General features: G+C 31.4%; 1 protein-coding gene across 1 annotated transcript in view; it reads left to right on the forward strand.

The window, feature by feature from the left end:
• Nucleotides 1-739: 739 nt before the first annotated feature.
• LOC132717535 (band 4.1-like protein 4A) overlaps nt 740-27502 on the forward strand; it is a gene marked incomplete at its 5' end in the record, with an annotated part of 38018 nt that continues 11255 nt past the window's right edge. The window contains 21 exon segments of the mRNA XM_060701022.1: nt 740-837; nt 2490-2610; nt 3352-3439; nt 4756-4844; nt 5620-5683; nt 7892-7983; nt 11596-11667; nt 13971-14089; nt 14613-14688; nt 15178-15264; nt 15621-15731; nt 16323-16367; nt 19099-19206; nt 20587-20652; nt 20929-21048; nt 21436-21471; nt 22423-22617; nt 22995-23075; nt 23537-23674; nt 24167-24239; nt 24970-25107. Of these exon segments, the coding sequence (XP_060557005.1) occupies nt 740-837; nt 2490-2610; nt 3352-3439; nt 4756-4844; nt 5620-5683; nt 7892-7983; nt 11596-11667; nt 13971-14089; nt 14613-14688; nt 15178-15264; nt 15621-15731; nt 16323-16367; nt 19099-19206; nt 20587-20652; nt 20929-21048; nt 21436-21471; nt 22423-22617; nt 22995-23075; nt 23537-23674; nt 24167-24239; nt 24970-25107 (2017 nt within the window).

Raw genomic sequence — 27502 nt, forward strand, 5'->3', positions numbered from 1 at the left:
AAACACTTACGATTATCGTAAGTGAAAACTTAAGATAAATCGTAAGATTTTTTGTGAAAATGTCTGCTGGTTTATTGAAATAGTGTTGTCTGTCAGTCTGTCCAGGGGAACAAGAGTACAATGTTTTATACAAGAACTAATTCTATTTAGTCAGTCTATATTATAATAGCCTTATTGTATGTTTTTGAAAAAAAAATATAAGAAAGATTACATTTTTCCAATTAATCTTGGACTGTAATGAAATTTGAAATAAATGTATATAATTATAATAATAAGGAAATAATGCAAGATAAATACTATCTGTAATAAGTCAATTACAACTGTATTAAATACTTTTTATCAACATTTTTAAAACTCAAACTTAAGTGGGCAAAAAAGAAATGTTGCTTTGTGACATAACAGATTGTTACCCTCTGACCTCACATAGGGCTATATAGTAGATAAATCAAGTGAAGTATGATAATAGTAAATGTACATCAGAATTAAATGTTAATGTTTCTTTTAAATTTCTGTCTTAAGATAGATTTGTTTGATCATAAAATAAGTAAATAGTTCAGGACATGTATATGAAATGTTCATTGCAAAAAGTTCAATCACATAAAATTGTTTAGTTTCTTTCTAATCAGTCATGCAAAATAAGATAATACGAAATATATATAATATTTATAATATCAATAAACTACATTTTTAATCTTTTAAAATCAGTAGATTTTCAACATTTTAATGCATATCATTTTAGATACCAGTTTTTCCTACAAATAAAGCGTGATATTCTCCATGGAAGACTGCCGGTCAGTTTTGAGGAGGCATCAGAGCTGTTTGCCTATGCTGTACAGTGTAAGTGATTAAACCTTTATATAACTAGCAGCAAAAATGTATATACCACATGAGTGTAGAGCCTCGCAAGCCAAACATATCTATGCAATTTATCAGGGCCTGGTATTGATGGCTGCTCTTACTTGTTTTGCTCTTTATTCTTGTTCTGAATAATTAAGGTCTCAAACCCCATACATCTAGAGATTGTAGATGTTATGTGATTGAATTTTCTGATTTTGAATCACTTGTCCCTCGCCACATTGTGCTCAATTCATGAAAGCTTAGCTTATAATAATATACCTAGATTACCGAAGAGTGGTGGTTCTATTTATTGTGCCAGCTAGAACCTGATATAGTTAGCTTTATAAATGTTGTCAGTAGAGATTGCGTTATGATTTACATTAATTTTAATATTCTTTGCATGTCTGTAGACATATTTTTGTATAGACTGTTTCTGTAAAACCACTGGCTGGATTTAAATATAACTTGTCATAAATGATTTTCAGGATGTAAGGTTTACTATTACAGACAACAGTTTGTAACATCAAGTTTCTGTCCATAGATTAATTACAAGATTTTGTCACCCTTATTCATTCAGTATTCCCTACTACACCTACAGGTTACATTCTTTTTAGCTCGACTATTCGATAAGAATAAGTAGAGCTATTGCACTCACCCGAGCGTCGGCGTCGGCGTAACCACTTATGTTAAAGTTTTTGTAATAGTTCAAATATTTTCAAAGTCCATAGACATATGGCTTTGAAACTTTGCACACTTGTTCACCATCATGACCCCAACCTGTAGACAGGAGGAGGTAACTCTATCAAGCATTTTGACAGAATTATGCCCCTTTTTCGACTTAGAATTTACGTTAAAGTTTTTGTAATAGTTCAAATATTTTCAAAGTCCATTGACATATGGCTTTAAAACTTTGCACACTTGTTCACCATCATGACCCCAACCTGTAGACAAGAGGAGGTAAACTGTATCAAGCATTTTGACAGAATTATGCCCCTTTTTCGACTTAGAATTTACGTTAAAGTTTTTGTAATAGTTCAAATATTTTCAAAGTCCATTGACATATGGCTTTGAAACTTTGCACACTTGTTCAACATCATGACCCCAACCTGTAAACAGGAGGAGGTAACTCTATCAAGCATTTTGACAGAATTATGCCCCTTTTTCGACTTAGAATTTACGTTAAAGTTTTTGTAATAGTTCAAATATTTTCAAAGTCCATTAACATATGGCTTTGAAACTTTGCACACTTGTTCAACATCATGACCCCAACCTGTAAACAGGAGGAGGTAACTCTATCAAGCATTTTGACAGAATTATGCCCCTTTTTCGACTTAGAATTTACGTTAAAGTTTTTGTAATAGTTCAAATATTTTCAAAGTCCATTGACATATGGCTTTGAAACTTTGCACACTTGTTCACCATCATGACCCCAACCTGTAAACAGGAGGAGGTAACTGTATCAAGCATTTTTTTTTACTATCAAGCACTAAGAATAGTCGAGCGTTGCTGTCCTACCGACAGCTCTTGTTTCTCTCATTCTTGTTCAAGCCTAAAGTAGGGGTCATTCATTGATGGTATATTATTCGTTGTGACATATTCTAGTTTTAACTCTTGTTTTTACAACTTTCTACTTTTTCATTTACTTATTAAAGCTGAGATAGGTGATTATGAATCACAGCAGTTACCACCAGGTTATGTGTCAGAGTTCCAGTTTGTGCCAAACCAGACAGATGAGCTGGAGGACCATATTGCTCAGTATCATAGAAGGCTTGGGTAAATATATCTATATTTATAATACTGCATGTTTGTAATGTCACTTTTCATTGGATAATCAAGAAGTTTCTATAAAATATACATGTATACCCAGCTGCTGTCAATTTATGAGGTTATTTCATTTCCTGTATTATATATTTGTTAAAAAGATTCTTGACAGGTTATATGGCCTTTTATAAAGGGTTATTTGTAATATATGCATACAACCATTTCATACAACCATTTATATATGGCCTTAGAACCAGTCAAAAATCTTTATATAAACTAGTATTGTTTGCAGTTAGTAACACTATTGCTTGTCTTAGTAGTTAGTAGCCTAGATTGTCAACTGATTTCGCCAGGAACGTAAGGTTCCTAATATAGAGCAATTCTCTCCATAAACACTACCATCTTTTGTACTACTGTCAGATTAGTTTCCTATAGGCATGAGAAAACCATGGATTTTTCTGAAAATGAATGTGCCTTATGATGTAACTGACTATCTTTAATTGTTGTCCAAACAAAACCCGTATTTTTCTTTTTAAAAAAAAGATAGATAATATATGAAATTGTCCATGATGTTAAAATATATCCGCAGTATATCACTGGTATGTTTTTGGTGTGTTTAAAGTGAGACTTTGAAGTAAGTTATTTTGCATCTTAGGTGATGATAAAGATAAAATATAACTGATAAATTCACATGTCTGCCTATTTTACCTTATCAGTTATTCTTCAATAACCAGATACATATTTTATATACAGTGGGACAGTACCTGCTACAGCAGAGTTAAAGTTCCTGGACAAGGTGAAATGGCTGGACATGTATGGTGTTGACCTTCATCCTGTATTGGTAAATCAATATATCTGTTATAATTGAGCCGCGTCATGACAAAACCAACATTATGCGTTTGTGACCAGCATGGATCCAGACCAGCCAGTCTGATCAGGATCCATGCTGTTCGCTATCAGATTCTTTACTTGTTATAGGGTCTGTAAGCGAACAGCATGGATCCTGATCAGACTGCGCGGATGCGCAGGCTGGTCTGGATCTATGCTGGTCGCAAACCCATTATGTTGGGTTTTTTTCGTGGCAACGGCTCATATCTATTATATATCTATATAATTGAATTACGTTAAAAATATATTTATTTTCATTCAGCAGTTAAATTAACTCTTGTTTTACTATCAAAGGTACTTACAAATAACCATGGCTGTTAAGTTAGAAATATGAGAAAATAACAAATACATGGAAGGCAACATGTTAAAGAAATGTAGTTCAGCAATGATACATTAAAGTTACATTAAATAAATTTCATAAAAAAGAGAAATAGCGACATTTCATTAATAAATTAGGTTTCATATCGACTCCAGATCTTATTTTGGTGTCCAGACAACCAAAATGAGTTTAATGAGCATACAAATGTGCAACCTCATTGTGGCGAATTCGGTAGTACAATTTCTGTTTGCATTAGAAACTCCGCCTTCGGATCATCCGTACATCAATATTAAATCAACAAACATGACTATAAGTAGCAGTCCTAATTTAACAGTATATTTCCGCATTGTAACGGATATTTTCATACAAATTTAATCTGTTTTATGAGATGATTATTTTTTCTGAACCACAGGCCTCGTGCACCGTGAAGCTTAAACGGTAAAAAGTGTGTTTGCACAAGAAAATCTTATATTTGCTGTGTTCCGGATAGCAACTATAACACCGTGACGTAGCGCATACACGAGCTGATTATAGTCTTCATTTGCATGTTAAAATTCGTATACGAACTTTAGTGTTACCGTGGGGTTTTCCATTTAAAATCCTAATTTATGAACAATATTTGATGAGATTTACAACGATACTGTTAAAATGGTTAATGAAACTGTAGAATGCTTGGTTTTTATGCCGACGGCAAAAATATTTTAACATATTTATTTAGTGTAGCTTTACTAATTTGATATATTTTATTACACTGCTTAATTTCAAACGACAAATCAATTTTATTTAAAACTTTAATTGGAATTAATTTCTTTGTACTAATGTAAAAGCATAGTCAATATATTTATAAAAAGTTGTGCTAATAAAATTTCAAAAAAGAATGATAATGAACATGGTTATTGCATGAATTCAATTTAATGGAATATTTTTGTATATCTTTTCTTTGATGATAGGGTGAAAGCAACACAGAATATTTCCTTGGTCTTACACCCACCGGTATTGTAGTCTACAAGAATAAAACCAAAGTTGGAAATTATTTTTGGTAAGTTCTTGGTAAATGGAATAACACAAAATAAAACTTAATTTGAAATTGATAATTGAAACTGCCTTGTTTTATACAGTCCACTATCTTGAAGTCACTGTCCTCGTCAGAAACCAGTCACAAAAACAATGTTGTGAGGTTGGGAAAACAATCTTGATAACAAAATATTTAGATAAATATACAAGGGTGTAAATAAAACAGGAACATATTTTGTTCACCTCCGACACACACATACCATTTGTCTGATTAAAATAAACTAAGTATGATGTCTTCTTGTCTTGTATTGTATTATAATCAGAGCAAAAACAAACATCATGTTCAGGCTAATCATGGTCTGCATTGTTTGCTATTTAGTCACTTTATGTTTTTTTAAAAGTTTTTGCTTAAAAATGATAATTAATTGAAAGATTGACAATTTCATTAAGATATTTACTGTTGTAAAGTGTTATTGAGTAAACTCACACAAGAAGCCTAAAGTGTTCCTCCGTTATTAAAATTGGTAATATTCCATTAGACCTAAACACTGTTTAGTATGACAACAAAAAAAGGACAATAGTATCATAATAAAATTTAGATTCTATATATACATGTTTATAATTTAAACTGCTAATTTAGGATTTGCTGTAAGAAGGCTGAAAGGTCTTGATCTACTTCAAATTCAATTAACCTTTTTTAATTATTAAAAAAAAACAACAACAAAAAACAACAAAAAAACAAATAAGAGATTTATCTACAAGTTTATGGATATATTTATCTTTTCGCTACTTTTAAATAGGCCAAGAATTACCAAGATTACATTCAAAGGAAAAGTTTTCATTATTCGTGTGAAGGACAAGATTGTAAGTATCATTTTATTGCTATGGTTACAGTACATCTGGGTATATCTTCTAAACTTGCATGCTGAAATTTCATTTATTCTGAAAGTTTTTTTTTTATATGCCCAAAAGGGCATATTATGTTATACCCCCTGGCGTCCATCTGTCTGCACTCACAGGAGAGTGACAAGGTCAAAGGTCAAGGTCACTATAACCTTAATACTGAAAACAGTTTCCGGAGAATAACTCAAGTTCCATTTGGCTCACAATATTCAAACTTCATAGGATAATTGTCCATATTGAGTAGAAGACCCCTATTGATATTCTGAGGTCAAAGGTCACGGTCACTATTACCTTAAAACTGAAAACAGTTTCCGGAGCATAACTTAAGTTCCATGTGGCCCACAATATTCAAACTTCATAGGATGATTGTCCATATTGGATAGAAGACCCTTATTGAGTTTGGGGTCACAAGGTCAAAGGTCAAGGTCACTATTACCTTAATAACTGAAAACAGTTTCCGGAGCTTAACTTAAGTTCCATTTGGCCCACAATATTTAAACGTCATAGGATGATTGTCCATTTTGGGTAGAAAACCCATATTAATTTTGGGGTCACAAGGTCAAGGTCACAATTACCTTAAAACCAGAACATAACTTAAGTTCCATTTGGCCCACAATATTCAAACTTCATAGAATGATTATTGTGCATATTGGGTAGAAGACTGCTATTGATTTTGGGGTCACAAGGTCAAAGGTCAAGGTCACTATTACCTTAAAACTGAAAACAGATTCTGGAGCAGAACTAAAGTTCCATTTGGCCCACAATATTCAAACTTCTTAGGATAATTGTCCATATTGGGTAGAAGATCCCTATTGATTTTGGATCACAAGGCTAAAGTCACTATAACACAGTTTCCGCTCAATAACTTAAGTATTAATCAACCTACAGCTGTAAAATTTTATAGGATGAACAGCTAATTCCCATGTCTTACAAATGCTACAAATGTTTTTAAAAAAAAACACTTTCGGGCATTTAATGCTCCACCTAGCGGTGCTCTTGTTTTTTGATGTTTTAAAAACAGAACAATTCAGTTTTTAACATTATTTATTTATATTTATATTATGATATTCAGTTTAGTCTAGGAAATATTTTTCCCAGTTTATGACCAAGCTATCTTAAGTGCCTCGAAATTGTTGTATAGGATGATGTGTATAAGTACAAAACTCAGTCTTTCCTTACTGTACTGCTTGAAATCTATAATAAATTGCTTCTTGCATAATGTATGGTGCTAAAACCTGGTAGTTTATTATAGATTTTCTGAATTTCTACCAAGTCAAACTAGATGAAATGTTTTATTTTTTTGATCAGTGGAATGGGCCATTGGTTTCCAACATCAGCAATATTTATTTGTCACTGTTCATTGGTTTTCTGATGTGATTGAACAATCCCATAAAGACATGAATATTGTATAAGAATTTTTATTTTGATGTTTGAATCAAAGCAATTAAAGATTTACAATTTATTAATCAGGGCATTTCTTTTATCATGTTTTGTTACCCTTTGAAGCTTTCTGTTCCCTTGTTAAATATCATTTGCTTGTTTTCAACCAGCATTAGTACTCCCTGTATAATTCATTTTATCTACTTTACTTTGATATATAATATTACATTGAAGATTTGTGTGAAATTCTTTTACACATTTATGTAGTGAATTTTTTTTCTATTTGTATTTTTCTGGAAAGTTTTATGAAATGTTTGGCAATTTTTACTCATTGTCAATTTATATTTTTAAATGTGACATCCTACCTGCTTTAAGCTCTATAGGGAGAGCATCTGTAATCCTGTGGTTGCTGGTTCAATCCTCTGGTGGCTGGTTCAATCCTCTGGTGAGGCGTTATTTTTCCATGATAATTTATCTTGGATATTGAGTCTAATGGTCTTTTGCCTCTCACCGCTGATTCAGAAATCATGTACAATTAGTAATACAACCATTCAGGGAAAAATTAGTTATTACTGGTTAGTTAGCCAATAAAGCTGGTTAGGTGGACTTATCGCCAAGATATGACCAAAAATATGTTGAAATATGTGTAAAAACCAGTAAACAAAGAAAGTAACAAACAAAAATTACATATTTTCCAAACAATATTTCATATTAACCATGTTGCTAATCGTTTGAATGTGAGTTTTCCCAGTATCGTGAAGATTTGTATGAAAGTTTGCATGTTTCTAGAATGATGAACACACATATGCATTTGAGCTAGCAACTAAGCCTGCATGTAAACACTTGTGGAAATGTTGTGTAGAGCATCATACCTTCTTCAGGTAATTGTTTTTATTCACCTTCTATAGATATACATATATAATTGTTTGGCTATCATTAGATATATATTGTGTAGTTTTATGAATCAGGAAAAATTCTATGATTCAAGATAATATCAATGTTATAGCCTTTCCTAGTTTTATATTAAGTAGATTATGAACGATACTTGAGAAATATTCTATAATATGAGCCGTGTCAAGACAAAACCAACATATTGGGTTTGCGACCAGCATGGATCCAGACCAGCCTGCGCATCCGCGCAGTCTGATCAGGATCCATGCTGTTCGCTTTCAGTTTCTCTACTTGGTAAAGAGTTGGTAACGCATTACGTTGGTTTTGTCGTGACGCGGCTCAATTATTATGTCTTGTACATATCTAAGAGTATACCTTAATAATTATTAAAAAATCAAGAATTTCCTGATTCAATCAGATCTCTTTATACTGAAGAAAAATTAATTTACTTGTAATATTGCTACACCTTTTAGAGCTATACTGAAGTTCACTACTGTTACATCTGTTCACAGTCTTTGATTTTCTATATAAAAAAAGCTTATAAACATATTAATTTTTTTCATCTATAATCTGTGCTTCAAATATATGTACAGAAATGTATTTATAAACTGTAGATCTGGTAGTTACAACACCACAATAATATGACTTTATAAACCTTGGCTTACATTATACTTTTGTTCTATAATGTGTGTTCTGAAATATACATTGTTTATATGTCTGGTTATATATAAACTAACTGAAAATATATTCAATGAACCTAGTGAGGAAGGTTATATAAACACTAACTGGTTATATACAACAATTACTGTACATAACAAATATTCTGTAGAATGCATTAAACTTGCATTGTAAAAATTACACATTTTTTTTATATCCAGAAAAGTGAACTTTTCTTTAGTTGTGTATTTGTGAATTCCCATCGTCATCAGAATGGAAAGTGCTGGTAACTGAAATAAGATATTTGCAATATTGAGCTAACATGTTAATTTTGGATTACTATGAGTATGGAAATAATTTGATTCCTGAATTTTAATCGAACACAAATAAAACCAGTTATACAGTATACAATAAAATTTGGTTTGGATGACAACTGGATATTTATAAACTGACAAAAATACATATACAATAAAATTTGGTACATACATAACTGTTTGAATTTGCATTTGATTTAAGACTACATGTACATGCATTAAAACATGATAAATGTTCCTTGTGCAGTGTTGAAATAAAAACAGTAAAATATTTAAGAAATAACAAAACAAACAATTATTTCGGTAGCGCTTTCAATGCTTATTGTGCATATCATGAGCCAAATATTTTGATTTTGATATTGTTATTTTAATATACATGTATACATATATGATATAAATTTTAATTTTTTGTTGTTGTATATCATAGTAATGGTTTAACCTGTAAAGAAAATTACATTTATTTTTGTTTTTGCTTCCCTAGAATGTCAAGGTAATAGTTTTTGAGTTTTGCAAACTTATTTTAACAGGATTGATTGTATTAACAGTTGATTCCTTTTGATGTTAATTTTTTTTTTATGAAAATACTTGATTTCTTTGAATACTGTAGCATCACAGCTAGAAAGTTTTGACAATTTATATTTTGTGCCTTTGAAAATGCTCTGGGTCTTGCTAGGCACTATTGATTCCATGAAAGGAAACTCTTCAGTTGTTTATCGAAAAACACAGAGGGGAATGTGTGTGAAGGAAAGTTGCCATAGTGGTCTTTAAAGTGTCAGTGTGTATTAAATACCCAACCAAGAAAAACATTATTGACCACCTTTTGAAATACATGTGTAACACATTAATTGTTTACCCTTAACTTAATAAAATCAAGTTTTTTTTCTTTATATTATGTCCACTTGCAAAACAAGTTGTTTAATGGGAACAGCCATTACAGCCTGGCAGCATCCACTTTTATCAGTAGCATTAACTTTTACATGCATGGAGAGGCTTAATTACTATTAGATACAAATGTTCACAACCTTGAGGCATAGTGTTGTACACATGAATCAGGTCAAGGTCAAATATAGAAATCAAAGGTCAGATAAAAACATGAAAATGTAAGTAAAGACAATGTTGTCTTTAATTGAGGGATTATTTCATAAATGTTCACAATCTTGAGACTGAGTGTTACCAGCATTATACAGGTCAATATGTTAAGGGTCAAGGTCACCAGAGGTGATGAAATAACCAGACTTTGTCTTGAGTATATTATTTACACGTGTGCATGGATTTTAATATTAATTGATGCAAATCACCACCATAAGAAATAGTGTTGTGCCAAGCCACCAGGTCTCATGGTCAAAGGTCAAGGTCACAGTAAGAGGTCAGATGAAAATGTAAATGTTCACCATCATGAGATTGAGGATTTGTGATAGTTGCATTTTATGACAATGTCACTCTTATTACTATAAGTCTGAAATGCTTAGCTTTCAAATGCAACAACTGTGTTATTCTTAATTGGAAAAATAACACCTTGGTTTTAACATTTTTATCTTGTTTTGTTTTTCTTACCTTTTTTTTTAAATAAATGCATCAATTTAAGAATTTTTTTTGGACTTATTATTTTATTAGTTACTTAGAATTACTTCCTTTTTCCTCCTATTGTTTTATCATTAATATATTTATAGATGTTTTTTGAGACATGTTTTAGTGGCTTTACAATCACACCATCAACTCATCAAAGTTCATTTTGGCACTAAAGTATTCATATTATATTATAAACAAAATCTACCAGTCTGTGAAGTAAAGTGAAACCAGTCTATTTACATAAAGAATCACCATAACCAAGCAAATGAATAACAATTTACTATTGATTTTCATTGAACTTTTTTTACTAAATTGTTTTGTTATACTTAACTTGCATATTACATGTATATGCCTTTGTTTATATAATACTGAAACTGAAATTATGTTTAATGGTAATACTCTCATGCTTAAATAAAACAGTTAAATAAAAACTTACCTACTGACTTATCAGTGATTTATGTGTGTAACAAAGTATTAGACATCATCATCATCCATTTAGATGCTTGTGTTTTGTTTTCATCTTTATGAAATGTCTGACCATAATTCATTTTCTTTCAATGATATGTTTTACATATTATTCATTTCTTTCAATGATATGTTTTACATATTATCATTTTATATATTTATACAAGGAACATAATGAAATGTTACTAGAATATCTCTGGTCATTATTTAATCAAAAAATACTTGTTCAGTCTAACCTACAATTATATTTTATTGTAAGATTATATATTTGTAACATATAGAACACATTTTATGGTCTGTGATGTTGTTTTTTGTTGTTGTTTTTTTTTTAATTTTAAATAGCATTTTTGGTAGACATGCAGACTTCTATATAAGCTTCATATTTTTCTCTTTTTTCAATTAAGATTGCATAGATCAAGAACTTTTTATCTATCGATTTCTTTGGTCAATTTCAATAAAAATTTATTTTTTAAGTTTCTATTTTTCAGCATATGTATAACTATCATGTATATTATATACATTTATATGGTCAGATATTTCATATTGTTCATTATATTATCATACATATCACTCATAGTGTCATGTTTCCTTTGTTAGAATGAATCAGCTGGTTGCCTCCAACTCTAGAACTAGTAGACCATATAGATCTACTTCCCAACACAGAAACAGGTAAGTTTGTTACAAAACACACCAACATAGGGGTCGTCATACGTTAAATTAAACATCACACCAACATGATTCCACCCATCGTAACAAATACCTGTTGTTTTTTTTATGTCAAACCCTGAAATAATACCAATTATACCAGAGTGCTGTTAAAAATGTGTGCTTAAACCATGGTTTTGAATTAACTATACATGATTTTATTAAATATACCCCACATTTTATTCAAATGTTTGAAGCATATGGTTTTATGAATGCAAAACAATGTATTGTTTTTAAAATATGGTAAGTATTTTAACCATAGCTTTATTTAAGTAATCCATTGTGCTATTATAAATAAAGTGTTTAGTCCAAATTTTTATCAAAGCAATCCTAAGAGTTGTTATTATTAATAAGTGCTAGATCCATGATTTCTTTAAAGTAATCCAATGTGAAGTTATCAATAAATGCTATATCCATGGTTTATTAAAGTAATCCAATGTGAAGGTACCAATTAATGTTTGATTCATAGTTTCATTATGTGGTCCAGGTTGCAGTGCTTGGTCCATGGCATTAATTTCAGTGATTTAGACCGATTCAAACTATAACCAATCCATGGTTTTTGTTAAATTGATCAGGATTGTTGTTAAACTTTTGGCCATGGTCTATATGAATGGGGAAAAAAGAGTGCTATTGAAACTTTGAATTAAAATTTCATTTGAAAGAATTTGCTGAAAGCATTATTGATGATCCTTTATGATTTTGTAATGGGGGGAAAGCTTGTTTAAAAAAACATTCAACATTTGTTACCATTTTCATTCACATTGTTTTTTTCCCCACTTAACTGATATTGAAAGATTCTGATTCACCGTCTTTCCAAAATAGTTTTTTTGTAATACATTTTATTTAATTTTTAACAAAATAATTTATGAATATTTGAGCTTAGAAAATTCTTTTGATTAAGCTTCAATTTTCAATGGAAAAGAATTTCAAAGTTTTGTAAATCTTATGATAATTTTGGAAATGTATTACCATAAAAAAAATGGTAAAACATTTTATGGATCATGATATGTTTCTGTTTAAAAGTTGGGTATTATCCTAAACAAAAACTTTGAAGAATGAGACAGTTAATAAGCAACTAATCAAATTTAGAACTAAGCTTAACAAATAATCTTCATGTGAAATCAAATTTGTACCTTTTGCCTGTGTTGTTCAATGCACATGTATTTCAAATTTGCTTTCTTTAGCATGAAAGAAAATATATCTAAAAATTTATCTTAAAGGAAAGGAAGAATATAAGATATTTGACAAATTTGATTTCACATTCTTCTGTTTCTGGTGTTGGGCTGATTATTATAGTTGCTTTTAGTAGTTAGTTTGCTGTGACTGACATAATACTAGTATTTATATAAAATTGAGCCGCGTCATGACAAAACCAACATAATGGGTTTGCGACCAGCATGGATCCAGACCAGCCTGCGCAGTCTGATCAGGATCCATACTGTTCGCTTACAAACCCTATTACAAGTAGAGAAACTGATAGCGAACAGCATTGATCCTGATCAGACTGCGCGGATGCGCAGGCTGGTCTGGATCCATGCTGGTTGCAAACCCATTATGTTGGTTTTGTCATGACGTGGCTCAAATGTTGTTACATTAACCTGTGTTTAGGTTTTTATTTTGGGTAAGTTTTTGAAGTGCAACATAACATAATATTTGTTATGTCTAGCCCTACTATGTAAAGAAAAGTGATGTTATCCTATTCACAATGGAATCTGCATGGCTTGAGTGCAACTAATTAACTAATGAAGAAATTTTACTTGAAAATTTCACAACTATGTTGAGGATTGTAATTTAAGGTCACTGATCAAAACTCATGGAATTTGACTGAATTATAGCCCTTTTGTAAATCAACAAAATATTTTCGGTTAAAGTTTTACATAGAACTCATAACCTCAGAACGAAGTCATTTGTAACATCAAACTTCATCTTGGTCTTACTGTATTTGAAGGTCACTGTAAGTCAGTGTACACTTACAAAGTTTATGTATGAACCAGGTTATCAAGGTTTGACTATACAGGCCGAAGAATTGCTTGTCCATCTTGCACCTCTAGTTTTTCCTACCTGATAGTAGTACTATTGATAGACTTAACTTAAAAATGCCATGATAAAAATGTAATATTAATTGATGAGTCTGATTAAGAATTCATAACACAACCCCCTGATTAAACAAAAAGGCTTTCTGATCAATAGGATATTTAAGTTTTTAAAGTCCTGAATGACTTTCTTTAGAACATTTAGCATATAATAATACTCTGCTGTTGTTTCAGTGGGAGACAAGACCGACAAAACAATGCAGAAAATAGTGGGCGTGATCAGCCACGTGTTTTACGTGTACAAAGTAGACGACAGGCACGGAGAGCTGTGTCAGATTCCAGACTTAATCAAGGTTTGTTTATCATAAGTTTGACATTGATTCAAATGTTTTTATTGGTTAATATACCTGTTTAATGTTATCGCTTTTTATGCCATCTGAACTGTCTCTCAGTCCTTAAATCCTTCAGTTTCCATTTTAAGTTTACTATTAGAAGAATAGGGAGAGTTATTGTACTTGCCCAGATGTCTGTTTCTCGGTCACACTTTGGTTTAGTTTTTACATGCAAGTTGGTATTTCCAAAACTGCTGAAACATATGGGTAGAAACTTCAAACACTTATTTAAGAGCATAATAGAAGGTCACTGTCTAAGGCCCATAAATGTTAATGGATTTTGACAGAATTACGGCCCTATTTGAACTTGGAAAATTCTACATCATCCAGGCTCTTATTTTACTATCAAGAACTAAGAAAAGTTAATTATGCTGCTCTTCTGACAACTCTTGTTATTCTATTTATAGAATGCCTAAAATTTGAAATGTATATTTTGATTGTCTTATTTGTTTAAGCTTCAACAATTTCTATACTTTGTTTTAAGCAGGTGATACGGTGACTGGTTTACAATATAATGAAGGTCATGTTACTATGGTTGTCACACCAGAACATGTGAAAGGGTGAGTTAACATAGATGATATTTGATATTCAAGTTTGATTTTTACATGTCACATAAAATATTTTTATGTGATAATGCTGCTTCGGGGAATTTTGTAGATGAGTCATTTTACATTTGGAATTGTTGGAAAGAGGAAAATGTAAAAAATGACATGTAATAAAATATGTAGATAAATTCTATACCATTAACTTAGAACAATTGCAGCTTTATAACTCGTAATATATTTCCTGTACTGGTCAATATAGAATCCAATGTATACTGTATTGGAAAATTGAGTGTGTAAGACATTTTCCATGTAATCTTAAAGGATAAAAGTCGTTAGCAATGTACAATAGTGTCAACATGATATATTGAAAGAAAATTGAAAGCATCTTGCAAAAGGAAACTTTTTCCGAATACATTATAATTATGGTCAAATGTAACATTTCCTCAATATAATTTGGATAAACATTGTACTGTGCAACACTGGAGATCTTTGGATAATTTTCAGGTCACGCCACCGAAGCTTGCCTGATTTAAAAGGGAGAGAATCACCTACAAGCACAAGATCAGCTCCCTGGGAAAATAACATGGATGCGTAAGTTTGTATTCTTGGATACATAAACCAACAACATTCATTTAAATATCTGAAGAAAAGTGATCGCTCGGAAGCATTAAAAACAGCAAAATGACATGAAAATTGCAGACTCGGTTTGATTGAGTCTGTACATGAGGAATAAGGCTCATTCTTTGAAGTTTTTTATTTGGCTATCTACAATACTTAAGTTTAAAAATGATTTTAAGTATGTTTAGTTATGCTTTCTTACTGAAAATGAATACTTATCAGAGAGGAGTTTCTGCATGAGGCATCTAAATACCTTAAATTCTAATTCTATGATAAAGACATGTATTGGTTATAAGATCAGACTAAATGGCATGTTTACATATATTCAGAGGTCTGTACACTTCCGGCCGTGAATCTCCGGTATCAGTTACACAGAGTGAAAATGTGAATTACCTGCGGCGTCACAGAGAGAGTGATAGTGAAAGTGGATATAGAAGAAAGTAAGTCGAGATAATTAAACTCTCTATATTATTATATTATCCATTCTTACCATTGATGACCGTCTCGATTTTTTATCAAAATTTAAAATAATCTTTTTGAAATTATTGTAGTTACATTTGAGATAGAATGAAATACAGTTTCATTTTAACGCCAATTTTAAAAAATCTCTTGGTCAAAACTGGGAGGTTAGTCCACTTAACACAATCAGATTCAATTGAAGTGTCCTGAAACATACTTTTCAATGAGACTGAAAAGTACTGCAAATATTGACAGAATAACACAAATCTATTAATGACTATTTGGATATTTTAAATGTACTTTTGATTATCAGTTGGTAAGTATTCATATAACTTGTATAAACTTAGGTTATATGGTTTACATTGGCTATTATTTTCTTCCATGGTCAGACCATATAGACAAGGGTATGACTTTGCTTTAGTTACCTGTATAAACTAAGGTTATATGGTATACATTGCCTATTATTTGATTCCATGGTCAGACTATATAAGAAGGGTATGATTATGCTTTAGATACCTGTATAAACTAAGGTTATATGGTATACATTGTCTATTATTTTATTCCATGGTTAGACCATATAGACAAGGGTATGATAGTGATGGAGGTACCAGGAATAAGTAAGTTACTTGATGTTGTTGTGATGCAGTGGTTGTGTGACCCTAGATTTATAGTGTTGTATGGTGTATAGTCCAAAAACTGGACAAAAATTGCATTTGAAGTGAATTTATAAAGTAATTAGCTATTTAAATTTTTTCCATGAGAATGTTATTGTCTCAATTAAATTTAGTCAATTTATTTCTCAATGTTTCATAATTATTTTTGTCATTTTGTCCTTTTTAGCTCGACTTTTCTATGAAAAGGGGAGCTATCCTACTCGCCCCGGCGTCGGCGTCGGCGTTGGCGTCACACCTTGGTTAAGTTTTTCGTACCACCCCACTTTATTTCAGAAGTATTACAAGTATGGCTTTGAAACTTACCATACTTGTTCACCATCATAACCTCCATCTACAGACAAGAGTACATAACTCTGTCAAGGTTTTTGACAGAATTATGGCCCTTTTTTGACTTAGAAAGTGTATTGAGCTTGGTTAAGTTTTTTTGTACCACCTCACTTTATTTCAAAACCATTGGAGGTATTGCTTTGAAACTGACCATACTTGTTTACCATCACGACCTTCATCAACAGACAAGAGGACATAACTCTGTCAAGGTTTTTGACAGAATTATGCCCCTTTTTGACTTAGAAAATACATTGAATATGGGTAAAATCCACTTATTGCCTTAACCCTTTGAGATATTGCTTTGAAACTTTTAATGCTATTTCACATCATTACCCCCATCTGTACGCAAGAGAAGGTAACTCTGTCAAGGATTTGTTTTAAAAATTAAGGCCTTTTATCGACTTAGAATCTTGGTTAAGTTTTTAGTACCAGTCCACTTTTTGACTGAACTGTTTGAGATATTAATTTGAAAGTTGGAAGTCTTGTTTACAATCATGATTCCCAAACATGTCCAGGAGAAGGTAATTCTGTCAAAGATTTTATTTGAATTATGGCCCTTAACTGTCAATGTTTTGTATTATAGGCAAGCACTAAAAAACTTAAAAAATCTAAAAAAATTCATTCCTATCCACTTGTTCACTTTACCATAAATTATGTCATATAAACATTGCTGTAATATTCAAGGGTATCAAACAACTAGTTCACTTTAAAAATACAGAGATTCTTGTATTGCCTTTTACTGCAAAAACTTTTTTTATTGGCAAGCAATAAAAAAGTCGAGCTTCCATCGCTCACCATTTATTATATACAAATTCAAAGTTCATGTTCTGTCTGATATCTTAGACATTTAAGTGTTATGATACATGTACTACATTTGTATAGAGACCTCTATCGTTTGATAATTATCAGGTCACTGAGGCTTAAAATGGCAAATTGTTTGAAATTTTTTACATTTTATAGCAGATCTGTAGAAAATTAAGTAATCAAATAATAGTATGACCAGATAAATATGTTAATGCAAACACTTGACTGCCAATGTCCTTGTGTCCCAGTGTGTTATAGTGCTTGTTGCAGATAGTGGAATGCATGCCTGAAAATTTGAATGGTGTTTTATGTTTAGAATTTTATTTAATGACTTCTGTATCAATATAAATGAATGGAAGATGCTTACTAAAAGTACAATAGGTATCTCATAGTGGTAGTGTTTTGATATTGTTGGTTGATAGCTCAACATTTTGCGATATCCATCGAGCACATAACACATTTTTAGTTGCAGTTTGTTAACTTTGTTTGGTAATCATTCAATATTTAGACACCAAGCACTCTGTGTGTAATAATTTTGGCGTCCTAGGAAAACATGAATGAAGATTTAAACACTTTATTCCAGTGATATTTTAAGTACAAGGCCATGAAGTGGTTTCAATAATAATATTTTTATTGAAATAGTAATGAGCAACAGACTAAAAGAAGGATTTGTTTAGATTTTATTTCAACTTACATCAGTACAAAACATTGTTAAACCTTGATTAAAGATATAAATATTATTATTCATATAACCTATATAAATTTAAGTTGAGTACATGTAGTTTTATTTCTTTATTTTCCAATGAACATAACTTTTCCATATCCCAAAATGACCAGCTTCATGAGAGAAAGGAAACATAATTGTCACGACAAAACCAACATAGTGCGTTTGCGACCAGCATGGATCCTGACCAGCATGTGATCCAAGCAGTCTGATCAGGATCCATGCTGTTCGCTATCAGTTTCTCTACTTGTAATATGGTTGGAAAACGAACAGCATGGATCCTGATCAGACTGTGCGGGTGCGCAGGCTGGTCTGGATCCATGCTGGTCGCACACCCATTATGTTGGTTTTGTCGTGACACGGCTCATTTATTGCCTTCATGTAGTGATATTAACAGTTTGATAAAATTATATGATGGTTTTAAGCAGTTAATACTTTGATAAGATAAGATACTTTAATTTTCCCTGCAGATTTGAGTCAATGCTTTTGATGTTGTATGATTTTTTCACAGGTACAAAAAAAACAATGTTGTGATAGAGTATAATTATGTTTATATTTATAGATTTGCTTTATAGTAATTTTTTTTTCAGAAAATTACTTTTTCTAGATTTAAAAAAAAAAGTGATTTTTGAATATACACATACTATACACTTTTTATCCCACCATTACTTGGAGATGTATAAAAATGACCTTAGCCGTCTGTCATGCTGTTCATCCGTAGACTGACGATACAGTGGAATGTGGGGGCATGTTTGCCCTATTGACACGTTTCAAGTGTTTTTGAAATCCTTCATGAAAAATCATTATTACTGTATTCAGAGGGTATCAAATCAAGATGAGTGCTTATGACCGTTACTCGGTCACGAGACGGTCTGGATATGATAGTGACTCACGCAGCAGTGCACATGGAAGTATCAGGCGTAGACAGTGAGTGTATAGTGTAGAAGTGTTATAGTGGTGTGATGCCTGTTACAAAATTAATTAGTGATGTAACACCTATTTTTTCAATAGTGGTGTAATACCCTGTCAGGTTAAAGTGGTGCAACACCTATTCTGCAGTAGTGGTGTTGCACTGATCTTGTATCAGCTCTGCATGTGTATGCAGTAGTGTAGTTAGTATTATCCTACTTGAAATTTAACCCAATTTAGAATGATTAATAACTGCGTGTATAATTGTTTGGAAGTTTGATGTATTTGGAAATTTCGGTGAAGTTGTAGTAAGGAAAGATTGACTGACATTTAATTAATGTTAACAAGACAATGTGCTATTGTGTTATCTAAACTGGTGAAAAACTTATATTTCCAATGGAACATCTTAATCTAAGTCTTTTTAACCTATAAACCCAATGACTATATCAATCTTAGATCCCATGTAAATCTCAGTATATAATAATACATGTATATTTCCTAAAATATATGAACGTGTATCATAATTGGTTTATATTTTACAGTGATAATATCAATTGTTTAAATGGTAAGACATTGTATATCATATATTTGAAAGGCTCGGTAAAATAACTGGTGCATTTTAAAAATATTTTTATACATTTTATTATTATTAATATTTAGCTCTAAATTATGGAAAAAAGTATATTTATATTCTTTATACTTGTACCAGTGGGTAAAATGTTTTGACTTGAATATTTTCTTTTTCTTGCAAATCATTCAAAGAGATTGGGTTTTTTCTTTTCTTTTTCAGTTCAAAATGAAATAAAAAAATTTAATATTAGTGATTGATATTTTTTTGTGATGTGGTTTTATAATTACTTTACATTTTATGATATGGGTAGTTTTAAACCAACTTAACTAATTAACTAATTTGGTAAGAAGGAAAAAGGATAAAAAACATCTATTATATACATTATACAATTAAGATAGTGTAATTGTCAAAATTAAGGAGGAGTGGTGGCCTAGTGGTAAATGTGTAGCAATTATGAGTTCGAGTCCTACTCATGTCAAAATCATGTTTCTTCATATGACACCAGTACTGGTTAGTTCCAGGAAGTTGACTGGAAAGTGATAAATGTAAGTTCCAAAAATTTGTTTTAGCTGTTAAGCGTAGATAAATACAATATATGTTTAAGCTTATTGTCATGGATAGAAATAAAAGTTTTAAACTTACACAGATTTGATCTCCAGTTTAATATGGATACTTCTACATATCATAACAAAATGTTTTCAGATATTCAGAATATCCTTAAAAATACAGGTGTTCTTATATAATATTAATCTATTATCTGCATGGTATATTATAGTAGGATGTAAATTATGACCGTTACTCTTATGGCCTGTATTGGTATATTTCAGGTATTTCCCTAGCAGCAGGAAGGGATCTGACAATGAAAGTGATGTGTCTTTCACAAGGAGAAGGAGGTGAAACATTTAATATTTGAAATTGTTCATATATTTTAGCCCAACTTTCGCATTTTGTTTTTTTATCTTGTCTGTCATATTGGTGGCAAGTATGTAAATCAATAGCTTATGGACTTGTTAATTCTTAAACAAGAATTTTAGTAGCACAAGCTCTCCTAAATTGCATTTCACTCACCTTGAAAAAGTAATTATATAAAGATTCTTCATTATGAAATTGATTGATTCAAACCCATTGTTTTGTATCATGATTTCTGACATAACGTTTATATATTCTAGGAGAGAGATTGATTCTGGTAGTGAGTCAGATATCTCCCCCAATTTTAAAGCCAGACAGAGAAAAGCAAAGAGTGTAGGAACTGATCAATTTGAAACAGAATGGCAATCAGCCATGCAAAAGTAAGTGTTAAAGTTTCAAAGCTAAAACTGTGGCAATATATTCACTAAAAAAATTTTTTAAGCTCAGCTAATTGTTCTCACCCAGGCGTCTGGGTCACATTTTGTTTAATTTTTTGCATGCATGTTGGTATTTCCATACTACTGAAGGGAATGGGTTGAAACTTTACACACTTATTTGAGAGCATTATAGGAGGTGACTGCCCAAGGCTTATGACTCTTACATGGATTTTTGACAGAGTTATGGGCCTTTTTGAACTTACTTAATTCTACATTATACAAATTACTTGTTAACAATGTTTAAGATTGTTTGTGAATCCAGTATGCTTTTCAAGTCTGTTATAAAAAAGATGAATTAGTTAATGGTATTAAATGACATTTCTATTACAGTATATATCTCCCTGGCAAAGAAAATAGACCAAATGGGTATGTCAACCTTATTTCTTCTCAAAATTCATTGAATATATCTTCTTTCCTATGTCTTTACCACAGTGGGCACAGTGCTTTGGAGCAACTTACATAAAATATGGCTGAACGAGTTACTGTATGATTTGTATTAAATGTTGATGTATTGATAGCTTAAAGGGACTCCACTGAGATTTTTTGGCATGAATTAACTTAGATTAATGTTCCTTTTGACCCAAAATTGAAAAGCATTTGCAATGGCTTTCACTTAAATAGGTCTAGGAATAGCACAAAAAAAACAATTTTCAATTAAATTCTGTGTATATTTCTTCATTACTTTTGGATGTCAGTGAAGGCCCCTTAAAGTCCAACAAATAAGATAACTTTTCTGTGTGATTTATACAATCTGTAGTGTTTTATTAAACAGAAACAATAAAATCAATGCCAGTCAATCGAAATTTGAACAAAGACATGATTTATATATATTACATAGTTAAATTGTTGCGTTTGAATCTTAAGATAAGAAATTAAAACATATATATTATGAATGGATTAATTTGAAGGTACAAACAATTGCGTAGCCACTTAGACCAGTTAGATGTTAAGGGTGGTAAGGATTAAACTTGCAATTGCACATTACGAGTTTGATGGGTTTTAAATATGATAAAATTTAGGAACTTACTCTATACAGCCTGGTCTTTACAGGTGGCATTGGCAATTTAGCATTTTAAGAAATTGATCTCTGTCTGGGAGTTCTGAACGTATAGGACTAGAAATCAAAGTATTGCTAATTGTGTGGGTTCAAACTCTGTCAGGGGCCAGCTATTGTTTCCATGAGCAAGAAAATTACAACTCAAAGCTTAGAACTGGTTTGTTCCAGGAACAGATTCGAGAATGTTTAAAAATAAGGTTATTGCTTCCAGCACAATCAAACAAATATGAATTTGTGCAAACTAAATCACTGTTTTGTAGGTCAATACCGTCCATACATTCGGCACCGCTAGGTGAGTCACGTCAGAAGAAGATGCGACGTAGGCGCAGCAAGTCGCCAGGAAACAGTAAAAGACCGCCTGAAGAACTACGTCAACATATAGAATTTGACCTTGTAGAGCCAGCAGATGAAATGACAGAGGAACAATTAAGAGAAATACCATATGTTAATGTAGAGTAAGTAAATTAATTTCTTTACAGTTTAACAAATCCTGCGTAAAAAAAGCAAACGTAGAAAACCTGTATTCAAATGTATCATATAAGGTCAGGGAAATTAATTCTTAAAACTTTTCTGTAAGGGCCAGTCCTGATAATTATTTTGTGTTCACATGTCAATTCTTTAAATAAGAACTTTTGCTGTGTGTGTAAATTTTGTAGTGTGACAATCATAAATTAATTTCATAAAAAAAGTATTTTTATAAATTCACTGATCAACATATTAACAGAGCCTTTATGATAAAACAGATTTATAGTGGTGTCCAAGGTTGTGTTGGGACATATTTTTTACCTGTTTCCCTTCCTTCTGTCATTCACTTACACTGTTTTTTTTTAAGGACAAAGGCTGAGGCATTTAAAGTGAAATATTCTCCAAACAATAGGAGAAGATATAGATCTCCTAAAAGAAAATCTATTCCGTAAGTTTTCCTTTTATAAATTATCTACAGTATAACCTCATATTTTTACTTTGACAAGCAAGGATATGTAGAATATAGTAGCTGCCCCAGTTTAGGGCCTGGATTTCAAGCACTAACTCAGTACTGAGTACGCCTGATGTTTTTTATTTATATAGAGAAATTGGTATTTCATTGGTGAAGAACCAGAAAATACTGGTAGAGTGCAATTAGTTCCTTATGTATAATGGGTAATCGCTCCTTTTTGTGTGAAAAGAAATGTGGAAATCCTGTGCTAAATCCAAGTTGAATAAATTTAGAAAATTGTTCTTTGTAAAATAAAGTTCTAACTTTCTAACTCTTGTATTGTAGAATATGAATCACACATAGTACAAGATGATAAATTTGTATCTGTACAGATTTTTACACTGAATATGAGAGATTTAGAAATGTAAAATTAAAATATAAGTTTGATGTATTTATAGTGACTTGGAGCAGGGTGGTAAAACAGGGTATACCTCAGAAGAGCCACCAGTCTACAGACAACTCTACCTGGAGAGAACCCCTGAACCAGTTCACAGACAAACCAATAAATCAGGGGGTTACTACAGTGATTCTGGCAGGTATGATGCTTATTCTGCAAGCTATATTTTCAGCAAGGATAATTTTTTTTTGTGAATTGACCAAAATTATTATTGTGCAATTCTTTAAGTGCAGTTTGAAATGAAAAGCTCTATTTACAAAAGTATCGACTCTACACATTTCAAGTTTCATGTTGTTATATCTGTTTAACAAAAATATATATAGATACTTAGACAAAACTCAAGAGACATAGAGCAGACAAAAATGCAGAAAATATCATATATCACCAATTGGAAAAAAAAGGTTCTACTAGTCTGCAATCCAGGACTGAAAGGTGTATCACATATTATGACATTCTCTTTATAAATATTTGATAAACCTATTCAATGTTTTTTGGTTGGTGAGAAGGTAAAGAATAGATTTATTTATTGTGAGGTGGTAGCTTTGAATCCTATTTTCTTTCTTATATTTTAGACAAAAATAATAAACTATTATGACATAATTACATATTCTGCTATTCAAATATATTACAGCTTAGCAAGGCGTGGTCAGAATCACCAGTCCTACCCCCAGCAATATAACAATACCATATCATCTCATCCAAAGGTAAAAATATTTTTTTATACTGTAATATATTCTTTGTTCATTTCCAATGTATCCTCGCACTGCTACCTCAAATCACATTTTGATACCTAACTTTAAGCAAACTCTCCTCCATTTTAAAACCTGAAGATTTAGGATATATGAATGGACTGTTAATGAGAAGATTTTACAAGGCTTTGTATAAACTTTATGTAGATATTCATTCATCATTTTTAGGCATTTGACATTTTAGCATAAACTTGTACTCTTCTAGTAAATGTAAAGACATCTTTGTCATTAATCTCTTTATAAATGTTTGTAATTCCTTGGTCTGTGGTAGGACATTTATATATAGGACGCTAAATTTGTACACAGACTTGTCAGATTATTATTCTGGTACCTTGGTTCTTATCCATACCTTGCTTTCCAGCAATAAGAGATAAATCTGAGGTAGTATTCAACTGGTTCAATAATTTAGTATTGAACCTACACTCAATTTCCTCTATATGTTAACCATTGGCATTACAAAAAACAAGTGCAGAAAAGACAGAAACATTGCAAGTTGGTGACTTTTATAAGTTTGACTATTCTCTAAAGCATATTTTACATACTGACTGATTGATTTTTACATATGTTGTATTTGTTGTCAAAAGAAATTGCAAATGTTTGTAAGGAATAATATGTTGAAGGTTTCAATAAATTAAGATTTCAAGAAATTACGCATAAATATACATTTATGTATCTTTTTTTACAGCATTTCACAGCTGATATCAGAAGTATTCCACAATTTCATGAAAACCATTTATTTTATGAACCCAAAAATTCCCCACGCTATCAGACTTTTACCAGTCCTATTCATGGGTATCACCCCCCACCCACTGCAGTGTTCAAGGTATACAGTGTGTAAGGGCATGGGCTGTTTCTGTGCTTTGAATAATAGGGAAACTTTAGGGGGAACATACTTTATGGACAAATTTAACAAAGTTTTATAGACAAAATATTAATTATTAAGAGTTAAATTTAGCTTGAAAAGCACATGGCAGCATATTTTGTTAAAGAGATTATTTGAAAACGTATATGTTTTTTTTTTTAGATCGCATATCATCTGTCATTCACATCATGAGCTCTGTGTATATTGTGTTGATGGTTTATACACAAAGTTCATCATCATGATATGACCTTGGGAGTTGTTATTTTTTTGCTTCAAACATTATCTATAATTTAATGGCAGGGTGCTTTAATGAGAAATTGTTCATTATTTCTGAGTTCTCATGACATATACAATACAGCCCTGGTACTATTTAAGTGAATGACAGTTTTTGGTTCCAAGCTATAAAGAAGTATCATGGGTTGTGTGGTGGGTTTTTCACTTAATGTGTGTTTGTTTTGGTTTCGGTGTGTGATGATAACATTTTTGTCTTACAAAACAGTGTTTGTTTGTTAACAATCGTACAGTCTGCCCAGGCTCTATTTTTGTATTTGCATATTATATTGAAACCCCTTAAACTTTGAATGGACTGTTCCAATTTCAAAGCTGGGCAAATCCATTTCAGATAGTCAGCAGGATAAGGGGGTCTAAAATAATGAACAGATAGGCATTTTATGGCTGACTTAATATGGATAATGCTAAAAATATTGTGTCATATAACCATAACAATATGAAAATGCAATTGATGAAAATGCAATAGAAAAGGGGGACAATCCTGATTTTGTTTTTTTGGGGGGGGGGGGGGAGAGGGGTTGATTACTTTCTATAATGGATGATTTATTTTTGAAAGGTAGGCTTATGGGCATTTAGCTTAGCTTTAAGTCATGTAACTATTCAGAAAAAAGTAATCACCATGTGAAGGGATTTTACTGTCACACAATATTATACAGCATATAGTATTCAGAATCGTTGAAGATTATATATAAAGTTATCAAACCAAGGTTTTTGCTCTTTTACGTAATAGATATACCATTGCTGCGTTGACGATTTCTGGGTTTGCGTAAATTATACCATAATCACGTGACCTTTCTTATGCCTTAACCTCACGAGACGACGTGACCTTTCTTATGCCTTAACCTCACGAGACGAAGTCGAGTGAGGTTGCATAAGAAAGGTCACGTGATTATGGTATAATTTACGCAAACCCAGAAATCGTCAACGCACCAATGGTGTATCTGTTTTAACCTATAGCTCCGCCCAGAAACACTTACTCCTTCGATCTTCAAAACTGAAAATTATACCATAGTCTGGGTATGGTATAATTTACGGTTATTGGAAATTATACTTGGAAGAATTTTACATAAGAAGCGCTGAAGAGCTATAGGTTAATACATTATATTCCATAATAATCTCACCAAAATATTTTAAATATGGGAAGCAGTGCTTTGTGGGTAAGGTGTTTCACTTCTAAAACATGGCTCATTGTACCAAGCCCTACTGGGGTAACAGCCATTACTTCTTGTATAAGAAATCAGTATTGGTTAATTTCAGGACTTTGACTTTTGAGTGGATCTATTAAGTTGGTAGCTTTTTACATAACTGAGCTTACATTCAAACTCAACATTCAAATGAATTGCTAATAATTGAAATGGTTTAATCATTTGATATATTAAGTGATTGATTGAATAGCTTAATTATAACACATTATGTAGCAAAATTATGAAATGCACCCTTATTTTAATATTTACAATTTTTTTTTGTGTATGTGTAATAGTTAGATACTAATAAGAAAAAACTTTTTAACAATTGGAACAGCTAAAAGAATGGAGCAGAGTAACTTATTGTAGCTTTTTAAAGCGTCATAATTTTTATATGCCTGATGACACTTGTCATGTCTTCAGCAATCTTTAGGACAAGAAAATTCACACAAAGTATTAGAATGAAGCTAGTGTTAAAATAGTCATAACTATGGAAAGATATGCCATTTAATGTGTCTTTTGTTTCACTTTAAACTGGATTTCATAACCATAAAGTATATTTTTGACACAGTATTTTTCAAGCGTTAAAATTGTAATTATTTGGTTAGGATGCCTTTGCTGTGTATCTAATCAACTGTTTTGTGAACTTGTGCATTTGCTTCTTACAAGATTTCAGTATTAAAACAAGTAATAAGCAGCCTATTTTAGTCACTGCTTTTTGGAAATGTCAGCAATTTTTGTTGTTCATTTTGACATTAATCTTATCTTTACTGGTTGCAGATTCATTGAATTAAGTCATTGTGTTCTGTAACTAAAATTTAGATATAAATTTGAAAATGTTACAGTAATAGCTTGAAAAAAGATCTTCTGTTTATAAAAAA

The sequence above is a fragment of the Ruditapes philippinarum genome, unplaced genomic scaffold (genome assembly GCF_026571515.1).
Source record: "Ruditapes philippinarum isolate M1 unplaced genomic scaffold, ASM2657151v2 ctg5683_1_1_1_1, whole genome shotgun sequence".
NCBI classification, from domain to species: Eukaryota; Metazoa; Mollusca; class Bivalvia; order Venerida; family Veneridae; genus Ruditapes; species Ruditapes philippinarum.